The sequence below is a fragment of the Lucilia sericata genome, unplaced genomic scaffold (genome assembly GCF_015586225.1).
Source record: "Lucilia sericata isolate MDLA Ls3-8-SP2 unplaced genomic scaffold, ASM1558622v1 Contig000875F_arrow, whole genome shotgun sequence".
Classification (NCBI taxonomy): Eukaryota; Metazoa; Arthropoda; class Insecta; order Diptera; family Calliphoridae; genus Lucilia; species Lucilia sericata.
The window spans coordinates 44,765-59,786 of NW_023994866.1; the positions used below are offsets into that span (position 1 = coordinate 44,765).

A 15,022-nucleotide genomic window follows, 5' to 3' on the forward strand; every position below is an offset into this window, starting at 1 on the left:
AATATCATGTCAAAGTTAATGCCATTAGTGGAAAAATTTATTTTCAAAACTATTATCGATACACAAAAACATAGTTACTGCCTTACCCTGTAATGGAGCACTGTTTTATCTTAGCTTTAGAAGGGTTTCTGGTTTTATCTCTTTTCTTTAAACTTTTAAATTGGTTTTTTGAATATGATGGTATGACTTATTACTTGGCCTTATTAGTACAAAATATGCCGCTTAGAGTACATTTCGTTTTATTTTTTAAAACAATTGAAAATAGTTTCTTATTTTTTATTTCAAGAAAAAAAACTGTATTAACAATTCTAAGGTTATGAACGTTGCCAACCTCCAAAGAAAATCGTACAATTCCTATTGGCAACATTAAACCATATGATTGTTAAAAAAAACAGCAACAATAAAAAACACGCAATTCTGACAGTTCTCTTTTCACTTGTTTTTCGATTTTCAGTCTGATCAAACGTGAGTGTCGTTGCGAGAAATATTCCAATATATCGATAAAAAAAAAGAAATTAAAAGAAAAACATGGCTTCAATATTAAGAACCGGCAAATTTCTGCGTTACTTTGCTGGTTTCACACGCAATGTTGTGGTAAATAGTGTTCGCGATACAGAAAGTGGTAATCTTCTACAGAACACCTCATGCATGTGCACACAATTTCAAAAGTAAGTATACGCCGGGAGGGTGCTCCGGCTAAATTGTAGAAATTTCTGTGTTTTGTAGAAAAAAGCTTACGCAATAGAATAAAGAAATTTTGAAATAAAATTATGAAAATTTGAATATATTTTATGAAATGTTTAAAGTATGTGAGATAATTGAACTATTTGGTTAAAAATCAATTAAATTTGAGAAGAGTTTAATAGAGATTTGAAATGAATAATGTAAATTGTTTGGAGATGATGACATAACCTCATTTGATATGACTTTTTTAACACAATGTTTTTGTTTTTAATTTTTTCTTTGAAGTGGCTTTGCCAGTGGATCTGCTGCTCCCAAAGCTGATTTGTCATTGGATAAACAGTTGAAACGTTTAGATAAAGATGTTCGCCGCATTGGACGCATTTCCCGACGTGATATTGAGGATGTCTTGGAGGAAATACGTGTTACACGTTCCGCCACTAGCTCTCAGTCTCTGCTGGTCATTAGATGTTGCGGCAATTTAGTGCCCGAGGAAATGCCTGAGGTACGCACTGCCTTGGTACAAGAAATCTGGAAAACTTTAAATGCTCTCAACGTACCCATGGACATTTCTCACTACAATGCCTTGTTGCGTGTCTATTTGGAGAATGAGCATCAATTCTCGCCCACTGATTTTCTAGCTGAAATCGAATCAAAGTCAATTGAACCAAATCGTGTCACTTATCAGCGTCTGATAGCTCGCTACTGTCAGCAGGGTGATATTGATGGAGCCACCAGAATTTTGGAATATATGAGGGGCAAAAATTTGGCCGTCAATGAGGCCGTTTTTAATTCTTTGATTTTGGGACATTCACAGGTGAGTGAAGAACACTAATAAATGACTAATATTGGAATGAAAGATATAGAGAAAAAAAATTTTTTGTGAAAAGTTTTCTGCCAAAAAATCTTTGGAAAACAGTTTTTCTGTAAAAGCTCTTTTATAAAATGAAAACTTGTGCAAATCACTACAACTCTTTTCTTATATTCCAGGCCAATGATATGGAATCTGCTAAAGGTATTTTGGGTGTTATGAAACAAGCTGGCTTGGAGCCTAGTGCCGACACCTACACCACTCTACTCTGCTGTTTCGGTCGTCATGGTGATATTGAAAGCATTAATACCACCTTGGCCGAGTGTGAGAAAAAAGAGATCCTTTTGTTAGATAAAGATCTCTTAGATGTCATTTTTCATCTAACCGTTAATGGTCATGGTGATAAGATTGATAGTTTACTCACCAAATTCCATATGTCAACTGGATTCAATCAAGATTGTGTCAATACCATTTTGAGATTGACCAATAAAGGATTCGAAGATGTATGCTTGAAATTATTGCGCATTATGCCCAGAGGCAATCGACCAGATGGTCAATCTGTAGATGTGGGTATATTCTTTATTAGACAATTGGTTAAGGCCAATAGGCCAGTGGAAAAGATTTTGTCCATTTGCAAGACATTGCAGGATGAAGGTAAGGAATACTTATATAATCTTTTAATCTTTCACTAACCACTATAAACTTTCTTTTCCAACTACAGGTTTAAACTCCAAGGCATTGTTGATTGCCACCGAAGCTGGTTTAACTCATGGTTTGGTCAACAGCACTTTGCCTTTGTTGAACGAAATGAAGAATGCCGGTTTACCCATTAGACAACATTATTTCTGGCCCTTGATTTGCTCCGTAGAACATAATCAAATTATCGATATTCTACGTAAAATGCAAGAAGAATTCAATATTTCTCCCTCGGCTGAAACTATTAGAGAGTATGTTATACCCAATTTGAAAGAGAAGAACTGGGATAAAATCATTACTCTTTTACGTGATGCTGGCGTTTCAAATGGCACAGCTGCTGCTGCCGCCAGTTACACTGCCCTATCGAACAACCAAATCAAAGAGGCCGCCAATATTATGGAAAATTACAATTCCATTTATAACTATCAAATCTTCCGTCAGCCTTTGATACAAGCCTTTGGCAAATCACAAAATTACGATGCCTTTGTACGTTGTCTGCGCCAATTGTACGAGAGTGTACAGAAGAAGGCTGCTCAAGCTAACACTCCGGCCGCTAACGCTGAAAAGTCCGAACAAGTTAATGAGGAGCCAGAGGCTGTTAGCGAAACTGAGGAAGTGGTTGCCAAAACTAATAAGGGTACTGTTGACATCGTGGGTGATATGTTGGGTGATGCTACCACCTACTTCCGCACCGATCGCATTAAAATGTTAGAGAAATTGTTACCCAAGTTAGTGCAGCAGGGTTTCACCATTAGCAGTCAAAATGCAGCTAAGCTGTCGGAGAAATTGGGCTCAGAAATGACTCCAAATATTTCGGAATTGTTGGGTAAACTTAGCTCGGGTGAATTGGAATTAACTACTTTGAATAATAATGGCAAGAAGAGGGGTATTGAAACTTTAACTGTTGAGGGTGAGTAATGTTCTAAATTTTGTACAGTTTTTTCTTGAAAGAAAGTTTATTAAAAAAGCTCTTTTCAAGAAAACCTTTTTATAATAAGATTTTTTACACGAAAAAAGCTTTTATAGAATAGCTATTTGCAGAAAAACCATTAAAGCTGTTTGAGTAAAATCTTTTTCCCAAGAAAATGTTTTTCAATAACTATTTTTCCTCAAGGAAGGATATGTATTTGCAATAAATATAGAAATTATTTTTTTACTTTGAAGCTTTTTTAAAAATAAAGCTTTTTTAGAAAAACTTTTTACTAAAATTGTTTTTTTCTGATATGCTTAATACAAATGAATATTTTTCAGGAAAGCTTTTTGTATAAATTTATTCTAACTTAAAAGCTTTTCCAAATAAAAAAATTGTTTTAAAAGACTTTTTCTAATATTATTTTTACCAATGAGCTTTTTCCAAAAAAGCTTTTTCTAAGCTATTATTCTCTTTCAATCTTTTTGAGTAAAATTTTTTTCTCAAGAAAATGTTTTTGAATAACTATTTTTCCTCAAGAAAGGATATGTATTTGCAATAATTATAGAAATTTTTTTTTTACATTGAAGCTTTTTTAAAAATAAAGCTTTTTTAGAAAAACTTTTCACTAAAATTGTTTTTTTCTGGTATGCTTAATACAAATGAATATTTTTCAAGAAATCTATTTGTACAAATTTATTCTAACTTAAAAGCTTTTCCTAATAAAAAACTTGCTTTAAAAGACTTTTTCTAATATTATTTTTACCAATGAGCTTTTTCCAAAAAAGCTTTTTCTAAGCTATTATTCTCTTTTTGAATATTTTTATTTAGGAAAGCATTTTCGAAAAAAAGTTTTTAATGAAAGTTTTCTAAAAATTAATAATCTAACAATTTTTAAACTAAAAATTCTAAAAAAGCTTTTGTAAAAAATATATATTTTATTTAAAAAGCTTTCCTTCTTACAAAACAACTTTTTACCTGACATGGTTTTTGTAAAAGATTGTTTCTCTAAAGCTTTCTGTAGAAATATCTTTTAAACTTTTAACAAAAAAATCAAAAAGATAACTTTTATCCAGACTAAAATGGCTTAAAAGCCATTTAAAGAAAAGCTTTCACATAATTACTTTCAACTAAAAAGCTTATTTTACTAGTGTTTCTACTAACATTATTAACTTAATTTTCTTTCAGAACTTGAACGTTTTATTGCCAATGTTGAGTCCAAGGGTGAAAACTCCAACAATCTCAAACGTCACTTGTTAAATGCCTGCTTCCGTAGCAAGAACTTGGAAAAAACTCTACAAATTATGGAGCGTTTAGAAACGGAGAAGTATGTTTTAGGTTCTGGAACATTCGCCCAATTGATTGATTTGTACACCAGCCATGGTCATGTCTCCGATGCCCTAGCCACCTATGAAAAAACTAAAGCTAAAGATGCCGAATTTCATTTGGACAATTTGAAAACCGTCGGCATTGTTGATCTACTAATCAAGGAGGAACGTTTCGATGATGCTTTACAATTCTTGGATAAAAACAAGAAGACACAAGCTGTGGCAGAGAGTGAGAACAATTACAATTATGCCTCGAAAATATGGCGTATTTTGAATTCTTTGGCTGAGTCAGGTGATGCTGATAAATTACAAAAGATCTTCAATGCTTTTGTTCAAGGTAACTACGTTGTGCCCAATAATGTTTTGTTGGGTCCTTTGATTAAGGTCCATTTGGTTAAGGATAACATACCCAAAGCCATTGAGGCCTTTGAAAAAGTGTGTGAAGAATACAAAGCTACTCCCTGGAAAAATGAATTGGCTCGCCGCTTGATATTGACAGAAGATGCTGCTAATTTACAAAAGGTTACCGATCTCAGCACTAACATACACGGTGAAATTAACAGTTTGTACGATTTGGTATTCTCCTTTGTGGAATGTGGACGCATAAGACAAGCACGCAAAATTTTAGAAACTCCTGGCTTACGTACACGTCCTCATCGCATTGACAATGCCTGTGAACGTTATAAGAACGAGGGTATGGTGGAACCTTTGGAAGGTTTGATTGAAGCCACCCGCGATTTAAGTCACATTGATCGCAATAAGATTTACTATAGTCTTTTGTTAAGCTACAGCAAGTCAGAAGATGCTGAAAAAGCTTTGGGATTGTGGACAAAAATGCAAGAGGAAAGTATAACACCCAACGATGCTTTCCTCATTAAACTGGCTGAACTATTGGAATCCAAAAATATGACGGTGCCATTTGTAGTGCCCCAAACTGAAAAGCAAAAAGCTAGAAAAACCAAAATTGAAGCTGTAGCCAAGGCGGCTGAGGATTCGGTTAAAAAGCCAGCTGCTGCTGCTGCTCAGCCCAAGCCTGTTTCAAATTTATCTCTATTCCGTAAAGCATTACACTCCAGTGATTTGGAGGCAGCTCTTACCTATAAGAACCAATTGAAACCTTCCGAACAGGCCTCCATTATGGATGTATCGCATTTGATTGAACAATTGGTGAGAGCCGATCGCCTCAGTGAAGCCACCAAATATGTCAATGAACTGTTGGCCAACAAAGCGTATCCCATTCCCAAAATCTTTAAATTCTATCTTAATCGTGTAGCCAATGCTGGTGATTTGGAAACTTTAAAAACTGTAGGTGATCAATTGAATGAGGAACAAAAACGTATTGTCAGCTTTGATAATCGCTATTGTCATGCCAACATAGTGGCCGGAAAGGTAGAACAATATTTCAAGCAGCTAAGTGAGGATATTAACGCTGCCAAGACACCCGAGGAAGTAACCAAATTGGCCGAGAAATTCCCTCGAGGAGGAGCTTTGGGCATTTTAGACAAACATCCTGAATTGGTGGGACAATGTAAGTAGAAGTGAACTAGAACTGAACCAGAATTGTATGCAGTTCGTTAACTATTTATTAAACTTTAATTCTTTTTCTTTAACTAGTTGAAAAATTAGCTGAAGCTTATGCCAAACACAATCAATTGGGACCCATGAATGTATTATGGATTCATCACATCTCTTCGGGCAATGAGGCAGCCTCCAAACAAATTTGGGAAAAACATCTTTCCAGTGCTCCTCGTCTTATGTTCCAACGTGTCTTACAAACAGCACGCGAACAAAACGATGACAAATTGGCCCAAAGTGTCATTAGCCAATTGAGAGAATCGAAAATTTCCGAGGGAGCCATTGGTAATGCCTACTCCTGTCTAATTGACATACAAACTGGCAAGGGTAATGCTGACAAGGCTCTGGAAACCCTTAAGACTGCTATTAAGGATGTTTGCTTAGAACACATTAATCGCACTGCTTTACAGCGTCTTAAGTCCGTACTGGAAGCTGAAAAGAAGGAATTCCCCTACACAATACCCGAAAAGAAACCCACAGCTGCTGGTAAATCTGTATCTTCATCCTCTTCCAGCCAGAGTAGTGATGATGATGTAACACCCAAACGACCAGAAACTAAACCTACGAAGCCTACGAATAAAGACGAATAAGTTTAATTTGTTTTTTAATTTGACTTAAGTTTTATTATTCATTAAGGTTTCGTTTGCTTGTTTAAAACACTTGTCATTAATTTATAATGATTTACAATAGTTTTTTTTTTAATGAATTAACTCCTTTTTGCATTATAATTGTATTTCCTTTCTTGTATATTTAAAAAAAAAATATTGTTAAGTATTCATTTATTTTTGTTTTTGTTAAAACATAATGAAAAATAAAATATGTTATTATTTAATACAAAAAAAATTAAGAAAAATAAAAATTGAAAAAACTAAATGTTGAGTTTTTTAATTAAATTGTGATTAGAAGATATGTATTATTATAGTAATTAATAAACATCAATAAATCTAAATAAAGTTGCCTGAATGAAATGGGAGTTCAAAATTTTTGAAGGGCTTAGGATTTAAATTTTGATACAAATCTTTATTTATTAACAAAAATCAGTGAAACGTTTTTTAAATTTGTAATAAAGTGTAAAAAACTTGTCAAAGGGAATCCTGCAAATTCCCAAAATTTAAAGTCAAAATCCCAAAAGCACTAATCTAACATTTTTGACTATAGGGTGCACATTTCTATTGTATTTGGAATAAATAGGGAACATACACAACAGCTTTCCATTTTCTGATCAAAAAATATGACATTCCTTTCAAAATAACATAAAATTTCTCTTTCCAAAAAATAAAAATCTTTGAAATCAGAAAAAATTAAGTCGTTTAAAAATGTTATATATCAAATATGACTTTGAGCCCACTGGGACATTTGTTAACTTAAACTCGAACACCCCTTGGCTACGACCATGTCAAATTTTATACCGATTAGACTAGCTGTTCAGAATTACCAGCGTTCTTTTTAAACAAATTTTGAATCTGTAGGTTTCTATAGTTGAAACGAAACGTCGACTTTTCGACTTTTTTCATTTAGTTAAAAGTCGACTTTTCGACTTTTTGCATTTTATGAAAAGTCGATTTTTCGACTTTTCGACTTTTTTCATTTAAATAAAAGTCGACTTTTAGACTTTTCGACTATGAGTATTTTATAAATAGTTGACTATTTTCGACTTCTTTCTACTTTTTTCCGACTATTTTTTGACTTTTTTTGAGTTTTTCCGACTATTTTAGAGTTTTTGACTTTTTTTTTCCACTTTTTTAAAATTTTTGACTATTTTTGACTTGTTTCTACAATTTTCGATTTTTCGACTTTTTCCGACTTTTCGACTTTTTCCGACTTTTTTCGACTTTTTACGACTTCTCGACTTTTTTCGACTTTCTTCGACTTTATTCGACTTTTTTCGATTTATCGACTTTTTTCGACTTTTCGACTTTCACACTTTTCGACTTTTTTCGACTTTTATTCACAAAGTCGACTTTTCGACTTTTTTCACAGACGATAGTCGAGTTATCGACTTTTTTGGAACAAAATAGTCGACTTCGACTTTTTTCGACAAAAAGTCGATTGTTCGATTATTCGAACGTCGATTTATAGAACCCTATGAATCTGCTTCACTGTGCAATAAATAGGAAATTATATTATTGTGGAAATTGTTTGATTTGATTTGCTTTAATTCATATAATTAAAATAAATCCATGGACTTATAAAAAAATAAAGGCCTATGTCATTAAATCAATAATTTTTCTTTAAAAATTAAATTTAATTCGAATGCATCTTTTATATATTTTCATTATTCGCTTTGCCAACTTAAACTTTGACAACTCTTAGTTACTTTTCATGACACAACAATCTGGCATCCTCTAAACAGAGAGCGACTTGTCGGCAAAAAAAAAAATCATAATTTTTTATATTTTCCGCTTGTTTAAACGTTTACTAAACATAAAATTACTTAAAAATAAATAAAATTTATTAAAAATCAACGGCAAAAATGTCGGAAAGTGATAGTGAAAGTAATTCTAGTGGCAGTGATTCCTCGTCAGCCGCTAGCCATCAACAACAGTCTAGTGCTGACGAAAGCCACGATGGAAAAAGTGTGGTAGAGAAGAAAAAATCAAAATCCAAAAGCAAATCGAAAAAGGACTCCAAAAAAACTAAACAACATATAGAAGATAAAGAAGACGACTCAAGGAAACCAAATATTGGAGACGACGAAAAGAAAAAAGATGAAAAATCGGTCAATAAAAAGGATAAAAAGCATAAGAAAAAAGAAAAGCATTCAAGCTCTGAGAACTCATCGTCGTCCTCTTCAGATTCTTCCTCTTCTTCCGAAGACAGCAGCAGCAATAGTGAAGGTGAGATTTCTACCACGGAATCATCATTTAGTGATAGTGAAGAGGAAGCTAAACAAAAAAAGAAATTAAAAAAAGCGAAAGCAGAAAAAAAGGTAGCAGATAAAGAAAGTATATGCCAGGAAGATGATAAAAAGGATAAAGTAGTTACAGCAGCAAAAAGTCCTAAGGAAACTTCCCCAGAACACAATAACGAAAAGGCGGAAGCTAACAAGAAAGCCTTAGAGGAAAAACACCATAATGATGAAACTAAGAAAACAACTAAAGAACCAGAGGAAGGTGAAATACCCGAAGCGGAGGCAGAAGACAATAACCAAAAGGTTAACTATTTAGATAAAACAATAACTTATTTTCGAATTAATTTTATTTTATCTTTACAGAAAAGTTCATCCTCGGCTGAAGATCAAGATTCTAATGGCTCTAAAAAACTACAAAGCATAGTAGGCAAATCGTATCAAGAAAACCGTGAATCTAAATCACATTCAAGATCACGCTCAAAATCTATGGATAATAAAAAAGAACGCAGTAGATCACCACAGAACAGCCGCAACAAAAGATCACCCAGCAGAAGTCGATCTCGCGAACTGCAACGTAAAAGACATTCTAGATCAAGATCAGCAACAAGATCACGTTCCCGGTCAGTTTCCCGGGAAAGAAAACGTTCCGATAGACGTCACGAACGTAGACGTTCCTCTACGGCTGAATATGAAAAACGCATTTCACGGCGTTCCGAGTCTTTAGAAAGAAGACGTGAAGAACGCAAAAAACGTCATGCCGAAAGAGACGAACAAGAGAAGGCTAAACGTTCGAGAAGAGAAGAAGAAAATGCCGAAAGACGTGAAAAAGAACTTAATAAACCCGATGGAGATCCGGATAAAGTTAAAGAACTGGATAATACCACTGTAACCGATCCTAAAGCCAAGATTACCGAACGTCAGCGTAAGACGGTAGATCTGTTGACCTCACGTACTGGTGGTGCCTATATACCACCGGCTAAATTGCGTCTCATGCAAGCGGAAATTACGGACAAAGCCTCGGCTGCTTATCAACGTATTGCATGGGAAGCCCTTAAGAAATCCATACATGGTTACATTAACAAAGTCAATGTGGATAACATAGCCATTATAACACGGGAATTATTGAAAGAAAATATAGTACGTGGTCGTGGTCTACTCTGTCGTTCCATTATACAGGCACAAGCCGCTTCACCCACTTTTACCCATGTCTATGCAGCTTTAGTCTCGATTATTAACTCAAAATTCCCCAATATTGGTGAATTATTGCTAAAACGTTTGGTTATACAATTTAAAAGAGCCTTCAGACGCAACGACAAGGCCGTCTGTTTATCCTCCTCACGTTTCATAGCTCATTTGGTTAATCAGCGTGTGGCGCATGAAATTCTGGCTTTGGAAATTTTAACACTTTTAGTGGAATCGCCCACCGATGATTCCGTCGAAGTGGCCATAGCTTTTCTCAAAGAGTGTGGCATGAAGTTAACTGAGGTCTCGTCCAAGGGTATAGGAGCCATATTTGAAATGTTGAAAAATATCCTACACGAAGGTAAACTCGATAAACGTGTACAATATATGATAGAGGTGGTATTCCAGGTGCGTAAGGATGGTTTTAAGGATCATCAATCGGTTATAGAGTCATTGGAGTTGGTCGAGGAAGATGATCAATTTACACATTTGCTTATGTTGGATGATGCCACAAATACGGAGGATATGTTGAGTGAGTATAAGCAAGCAATTCCAAAGAACTCTCTGCGAAAACCTTATGATGAACTCTACTAATTCCCAATATTATTGTTTTCAGATGCTTTTAAATTCGATGAAGAATATGCTGTCAACGAGGAGAAATACAAAGGGCTGAGTAAAGAAATATTAGGTAGCGATGCTTCAGATTCTGATGGTTCTTCTTCCGGTTCCGGCAGTGGATCCGATTCTGATTCATCCGATTCCGATGATGATGAAAAGGGTGAAGGTAAACCGACGGCAGAGGAAATTATCGATAATACCGAGACAAATCTAATCGCACTAAGACGCACCATATACTTGACCATCAATTCGAGTTTGGACTATGAAGAATGTGCCCATAAACTAATGAAAATGCAACTGAAACCGGGTCAAGAAATTGAACTTTGTCACATGTTCTTGGATTGTTGTGCCGAACAGAGAACCTATGAGAAATTCTATGGTCTGTTGGCGCAACGTTTCTGTTCGATTAACAAAATCTATATAGAACCATTTGAGGAGATTTTCAAGGATACTTATCAAACTACCCATCGTTTGGATACAAATCGTTTGCGTAATGTTAGCAAGTTTTTTGCTCATTTATTGTTTACGGATGCCATTAGTTGGGATGTATTGGAGTGTATTAAGCTGAATGAAGATGATACTACTTCATCGAGTCGTATTTTTATTAAGATACTATTCCAAGAATTGGCCGAATACATGGGTCTGGGAAATTTGAATAAGAAACTAAAAGATGAGGTTTTGGTGGAAAGTTTAGCTGGTCTCTTTCCCAAAGACAACCCTAGAAATACTAGATTTTCTATTAACTTTTTTACTTCCATTGGTTTGGGTGGTCTAACGGATGAGTTGAGACATTTCTTGAAAAATGCTCCCAAATCGGTGCCAGCTATAAATGCCGAAATTTTAGCTAACAAACCTATTAATGCGGAGAGTTCATCCTCATCCTCGTCAACATCTTCCTCCTCCTCATCATCATCTTCCTCTAGTTCGAGCGAATCTTCCTCCGAGTCGTCATCATCAGATTCTGATAGTGAATCCTCCTCGGACTCTGAAGCAGACAAAAAGAAACGCAAAGGGAAAAAACTTAAAAAATCGAAGAAATCTTCTGCTACAAAAAAGAAGGAAAAAGAAAAGTCCAAGAAAAAGAAAACTAAATCTAAGAAAACTGATAAAAAACGTAAAAAGTCAAAAAAACAAGAAAGCTCCTCTTCAGAGGCTGAATCATCTTCTAGTAATGAAAGCAGCGATAGTGAGGCAAGCAGTAGTGAAGATGAAAAACATAAATCAAAGAAGAAGAATAAAGATAAATCTAAACACAAAACGAAACCAAATAAGAAGTCTAAAAAGAAATCCAAACAAACAGATAGTGACAATGACGACAATTCCTCAGAACAGGAGAGGGAAGAAGTTAAGGAGAGAAAAAAACCTCAAAACTCAGAAAATGGATTCGAAAATACAAAGCAAAGAAGGGAACAAGAACATAATGAAAATAGAAGAGATAAAAACGATTACAAAAACGAACGTTCAAAAAGAGCGGAGCCGCAGCGAAGAGACAGCGAGGTGGAAAGACGCCGTGAAGAACGTGAAAAGCGCCACCGTGAAAAGGAACAGACACGTGAACGAGATAGAAAACGTTCACGTTCAGTTTCACAAACACGCGAACGTCGCGATGATCGTGCACCAAAAGAAAACAGAGAGCGTAGAAATCGTGACTACGAACGTGAACGGGAACGTGACACTGATCGTCGTAGAGAACGCAAACGTTATGAGGAACGTAAAAGTCGCAGTCGTAGCCGTAGTCGAGAACGCAACAGTTACATCAAAAGAGACCAACGAGAATATGATCGTTCAAAAACACGCAATACATCCAAGGAACGTGGATGATATTTCCTAAAGAATAATTGAATGACTAAAGGATTTATTAAGCAAAACGATAAACGTTTAACCTGTAAAAAACTTCAAACATTTTACTATTTTTGTGTATTGTATTTAAATATTTCTATGAATAATATTGACTGCAATAAATTGATGATTATTTTAAATTTTGATTATTATATTCCTCTATAACAGCTCTAAACTCATTTACCGACATTTTACAAGTGGCCTCACCACACTTTTTAGACCAAGCAAACTGCCAAACTTGATCAAAGTTTAAGGGTAAAAGACGTTTAAAAATACGTTTCAATTCATCTTTTGAGCGTAAAACTTCAAAATCACTTGGCGCCAAACCATACGACATGGGTATATCAGGACATATTAGATCACTAACCGTAGTACGATCCTTAGTACTTTGTTTAGCGGAAAGATCATGAGTATCTAAAGTTTTTTGCCGATCTGAACACAATAAACGATATGTGGTTTGTTTATTATCCTGACATTGAGCCATATCTTTTACAACAGGTTTACGCGGCAAAGGATATTGATTATGCAACATTTTCCAAAATTCTTTCCAATTAACCAACTCCGTGTCTTCATTATCATCTTTAAGCATTTCAAAATATTCAATGGCCAAAAGAAGTTTTTCTTTATTTGCATTAATGTTTAGTGTTTTTAAAGTTTTCATTATCGAATCAAAGGCTATAAAGCCGCATTCCTTTTCATCGTATTTATTAAGCAGCGTTTTCAAATCGTACATATGAAAATCGCTATGATTAAAGAGAAAACGTCGCAACTTATGGACATAGGAAATGGCTTCAATTATTTTCATATTTTTCACACTCGGCTCAACATTTTCAATTAGGGCACGAACATTATAATTATAACGATTTGTTTTTATGCCAAATGTTTGTTGCGGATCCAGGTTTAAATTGTAACTATTGTAATTAATGTAAAATATAAATCAAATAATCAAAATGCAAGACTTACCGATCAATTTTTTCTCCCAGCTTACCGGTGGTACGATTTAGAAATTGTTTCTGAGCCTTATTAATAACCACCATGCGTTCACATTGCTGCAAACATTTTTTAACCATTTGACCCGTTTTATCTACATTATGGGCGATGCCATATACAGCCTCAGGATTGAAATTTTCATTGTAACTATATAAAAACACAATGTATTAGTATATTTTTACTCCATTTCTAGCACAACATTTTCCCTACTTTCTCTTGATTCTCTCCGCCGGCAAATAGTGTTTATGCGATATCAAGTATTTATCATGCCATTGTAAAAATTCTCTTTTAACCTGTTGCGCTGTTTTATTGGGACACACAAGCTCATATAGTCTTTCCGATTCCAGGTTTTTTAAACCATAGGTAAAATTTTCATTAGTATACTCAATTGGTTTGGATTGCAAGGGGAAAACTTGTCCTAATTCGGGTTTTTTAAAAAACATATCCTCGGAAAATTTCTCTTTGAAAGCAACAAAACGACTTTTCTTTAATTCGGGACTTAAAAGATCCTTTAAGCTTTCGTTGGGTAAAAATGGCGAATATCCTAGGCTGGTATTTGCCTTTGCCGCTTGTAGTTGTTTTTTGCATTTCATATTCATAATATTAAAGGCTGCCTCTTGGGGTGAATATATTTTTAGGGCATCTCCCACAGTTTCCGTACATTCCAACAGTTTTCCAGCTGTTCGTAGAGTGGGATTACGATCTATATATTTGCCTTTGTTAGACATTTTGAAAATTTGGTGAATTTAATGTTTTGGGGGATTAAATATTTAAAAAATAAAATTGTATCAAATATGTATCAAGGAAACGATTTGAAAGAGCACACAACACTGATAAAAGGGCTGAATTCTTCTTTTTGTTGTTTTTTTTTTTTTGACAAAATAATGTTTATTTATCGGTTACAATTTTACACGAAAAGCCTTTGGCGTCTGTAACAAAATTTTAACTTTGCACATTATGTGGTGATTAAAAAGTAAAGTTCACCACAAAAACCGTTATATAGAAAGGTCAGTAACTGTATCTACCTAAAAGTATGCTCTGTCTATGTTATGTTTTAATGTTATTTGTTTGCAGAAACCAAAGTCTATCAAAATTAATAACGTCTTAAAATCATCTGTCACTGTGTAGAGTTTTATAAATCGACTTTTGAACAATTGACTATCGTAAATCGAAATAAAAGCTGAAATATGTCGGAAAAAATAATATAAAGTGAGTCAAATCTTAACTACCCTTCACCATAGTGTATTTAAACAAAGTTGATACTTTTTACAAAAACAAGAAAAAAAAAAATAAAATTAACTTTTTTGTACTTTTTTTAATTTTTAAGAATTTAATTTTATTTTTATAGAATTTAATTTAAAGAATTTTTTACAGGTTGTCAGCGATTTTTGCTCATAACTCTGATTTCGATTTCGACCATTACGTGTTTCCAACTTTTATTTACAAAGTAAACTTTTTGACTTTTTCACAAAAGATAATAATTTACCTACTTTTTTGGACGATGTAGTCCACTACAATTTATAGAACTCTGGTACTAATAA

The 15,022-nt window shown here is 34.2% G+C and overlaps 3 protein-coding genes across 3 annotated transcripts; 2 read left to right on the top strand and 1 right to left on the bottom strand.

Moving 5' to 3' along the window:
• Nucleotides 1–399: 399 nt before the first annotated feature.
• On the top strand, nt 400–6,969 carry LOC119608714 (leucine-rich PPR motif-containing protein, mitochondrial). Its single transcript, XM_037963234.1, has 6 exons — nt 400–668; nt 970–1,498; nt 1,672–2,146; nt 2,214–3,098; nt 4,287–5,954; nt 6,041–6,969. Exons 1-6 carry the CDS (start codon nt 529–531, stop codon nt 6,589–6,591), a joined length of 4,248 nt encoding a protein of 1,415 aa, XP_037819162.1. The 5' UTR covers nt 400–528; the 3' UTR covers nt 6,592–6,969.
• A 1,361-nt stretch (nt 6,970–8,330) lies between these two features.
• Nucleotides 8,331–12,614, top strand: LOC119608716 (pre-mRNA-splicing factor CWC22 homolog). Its single transcript, XM_037963236.1, has 3 exons — nt 8,331–9,155; nt 9,216–10,566; nt 10,651–12,614. The coding sequence occupies exons 1-3, from the start codon at nt 8,475–8,477 to the stop codon at nt 12,471–12,473; spliced, it is 3,855 nt and encodes a 1,284-aa protein (XP_037819164.1). The 5' UTR covers nt 8,331–8,474; the 3' UTR covers nt 12,474–12,614.
• On the bottom strand, nt 12,501–14,297 carry LOC119608718. The gene is made up of 3 exons (XM_037963238.1): nt 13,692–14,297; nt 13,455–13,628; nt 12,501–13,402 (listed from the first exon to the last, which is right to left on the bottom strand). The coding sequence occupies exons 1-3, from the start codon at nt 14,207–14,209 to the stop codon at nt 12,622–12,624; spliced, it is 1,473 nt and encodes a 490-aa protein (XP_037819166.1). The 5' UTR covers nt 14,210–14,297; the 3' UTR covers nt 12,501–12,621.
• Nucleotides 14,298–15,022: the final 725 nt, after the last annotated feature.

What these genes read in the sequence shown, in the direction of transcription:
- LOC119608716 (XM_037963236.1), top strand. Translation starts at nt 8,475, where the DNA reads ATGTCGGAAAGTGATAGTGAAAGTAATTCTAGTGGCAGTGATTCCTCG. An exon ending in CAGAAGACAATAACCAAAAG is followed by an intron (nt 9,156 to 9,215) that starts GTTAACTATTTA and finishes TTATCTTTACAG; the next exon opens with AAAAGTTCATCCTCGGCTGA. An exon ending in AAATACGGAGGATATGTTGA is followed by an intron (nt 10,567 to 10,650) that starts GTGAGTATAAGC and finishes TATTGTTTTCAG; the next exon opens with ATGCTTTTAAATTCGATGAA.
- LOC119608718 (XM_037963238.1), bottom strand. Translation starts at nt 14,209, where the DNA reads ATGTCTAACAAAGGCAAATATATAGATCGTAATCCCACTCTACGAACA. An exon ending in GCGGAGAGAATCAAGAGAAA is followed by an intron (nt 13,629 to 13,691) that starts GTAGGGAAAATG and finishes GTTTTTATATAG; the next exon opens with TTACAATGAAAATTTCAATC. An exon ending in CTGGGAGAAAAAATTGATCG is followed by an intron (nt 13,403 to 13,454) that starts GTAAGTCTTGCA and finishes TAATTACAATAG; the next exon opens with TTACAATTTAAACCTGGATC.
- LOC119608714 (XM_037963234.1), top strand. Translation starts at nt 529, where the DNA reads ATGGCTTCAATATTAAGAACCGGCAAATTTCTGCGTTACTTTGCTGGT. An exon ending in ATGTGCACACAATTTCAAAA is followed by an intron (nt 669 to 969) that starts GTAAGTATACGC and finishes TTTTCTTTGAAG; the next exon opens with TGGCTTTGCCAGTGGATCTG. An exon ending in TCCTGAATTGGTGGGACAAT is followed by an intron (nt 5,955 to 6,040) that starts GTAAGTAGAAGT and finishes TTCTTTAACTAG; the next exon opens with TTGAAAAATTAGCTGAAGCT.